The sequence below is a fragment of the Olea europaea genome, unplaced genomic scaffold (genome assembly GCF_002742605.1).
Source record: "Olea europaea var. sylvestris unplaced genomic scaffold, O_europaea_v1 scaffold939, whole genome shotgun sequence".
Taxonomy (NCBI): Eukaryota; Viridiplantae; Streptophyta; class Magnoliopsida; order Lamiales; family Oleaceae; genus Olea; species Olea europaea.
Genome location: NW_019267882.1, coordinates 303,317 through 304,479, shown reverse-complemented (window position 1 = coordinate 304,479; position 1,163 = coordinate 303,317). Strand labels below are relative to the sequence as shown.

The 1,163-nt window shown below is 38.3% G+C and overlaps 1 protein-coding gene across 1 annotated transcript; it reads right to left on the bottom strand.

The window, feature by feature from the left end:
- Nucleotides 1-271: 271 nt before the first annotated feature.
- Nucleotides 272-816, bottom strand: LOC111392564 (histone H4). Its single transcript, XM_023017928.1, has one exon. It carries the CDS (start codon nucleotides 757-759, stop codon nucleotides 448-450), a length of 312 nt encoding a protein of 103 aa, XP_022873696.1. The 5' UTR covers nucleotides 760-816; the 3' UTR covers nucleotides 272-447.
- Between the last annotated feature and the right edge of the window lie 347 nt (nucleotides 817-1,163).

Here is a 1,163-nt window from a genome sequence, read left to right as displayed (position 1 = left end):
AAAAGGGGTATTCAAACATCCAAGATTCCAAAAGTGAAGCAGTCGATCAGTTTAACTCAAAAAAAGCATTCGCTTTAGTACCAAAATTTGTTCAGGAAAAAATTTGAGGTAAACAACCTTTTACATTCAAATCAAACATTTTAGTGATCAACGACAGCGCTGGAAATCTAAAAGCTAAGATAGAAACGTACACCAATTAGGCCTAGACAGCAAATTAAATTAGGTTAGAAGCTAGAGAAAGTAAGAACAATAAAGAATAAAGAAGCTCATATAAAAAATAAATGGAAACAGAATTTCATTGATTGAAGAACAGATTAAGGATTTAAGACAGATCAAAGCACAGTCATTTAAACCTAACACAAAACACTTCCCCCAACAAAGTTCCCCCATTTATACAAAACTTCAACACCGCCCAAAATCCCTCTCCCCAACCCTAACCAAAGCAATTTAACCGCCGAATCCATATAAGGTCCTCCCCTGCCTCTTGAGGGCGTACACAACGTCCATGGCCGTCACAGTTTTACGGCGAGCGTGCTCAGTGTAGGTGACAGCATCACGGATAACGTTCTCAAGGAAGATCTTGAGGACGCCACGTGTCTCCTCGTATATAAGCCCACTGATACGCTTCACTCCACCACGGCGAGCCAACCGTCGAATCGCCGGCTTTGTGATGCCCTGAATGTTATCCCTCAGCACTTTGCGGTGGCGCTTGGCACCGCCCTTTCCCAAACCCTTGCCGCCTTTTCCTCTTCCTGACATTTTTTTTTCTTGGAGAGAGATCTGATTTTTGATGCGGTAGTGAAAATGATGTGATTTGGAAGGCTATATATTGGGAAAGTATAGAGGAAAAATTACTTGAGAGCCGTTGATCTCAGGTTTTAATCGACAGTGTATAATGGTGATCCGAATCTAATGAGTTTATGTATTATCAGCCATTGATAAGAACTGAATCGACGGTAAAAACTGTACTTTGTCTGGACAACGCGGCTCGTGGCTAAAGATACTTTGGAAGTATTTAAAAATGATTTTGTTTATAAACAAATATGAATAAATAATGTATAAATAATTAGAGCTTGTTTGGTTTGTATTAAAATCTGATTTTAATCTTAATTAAAATCAAATAATTAATATTAATCACATCTTTCATGGATATCACAACTACT

Bases quoted from the DNA above. Each gene is read 5' to 3' on its own strand.
- LOC111392564 (XM_023017928.1), bottom strand. From the start codon at position 759: ATGTCAGGAAGAGGAAAAGGCGGCAAGGGTTTGGGAAAGGGCGGTGCC.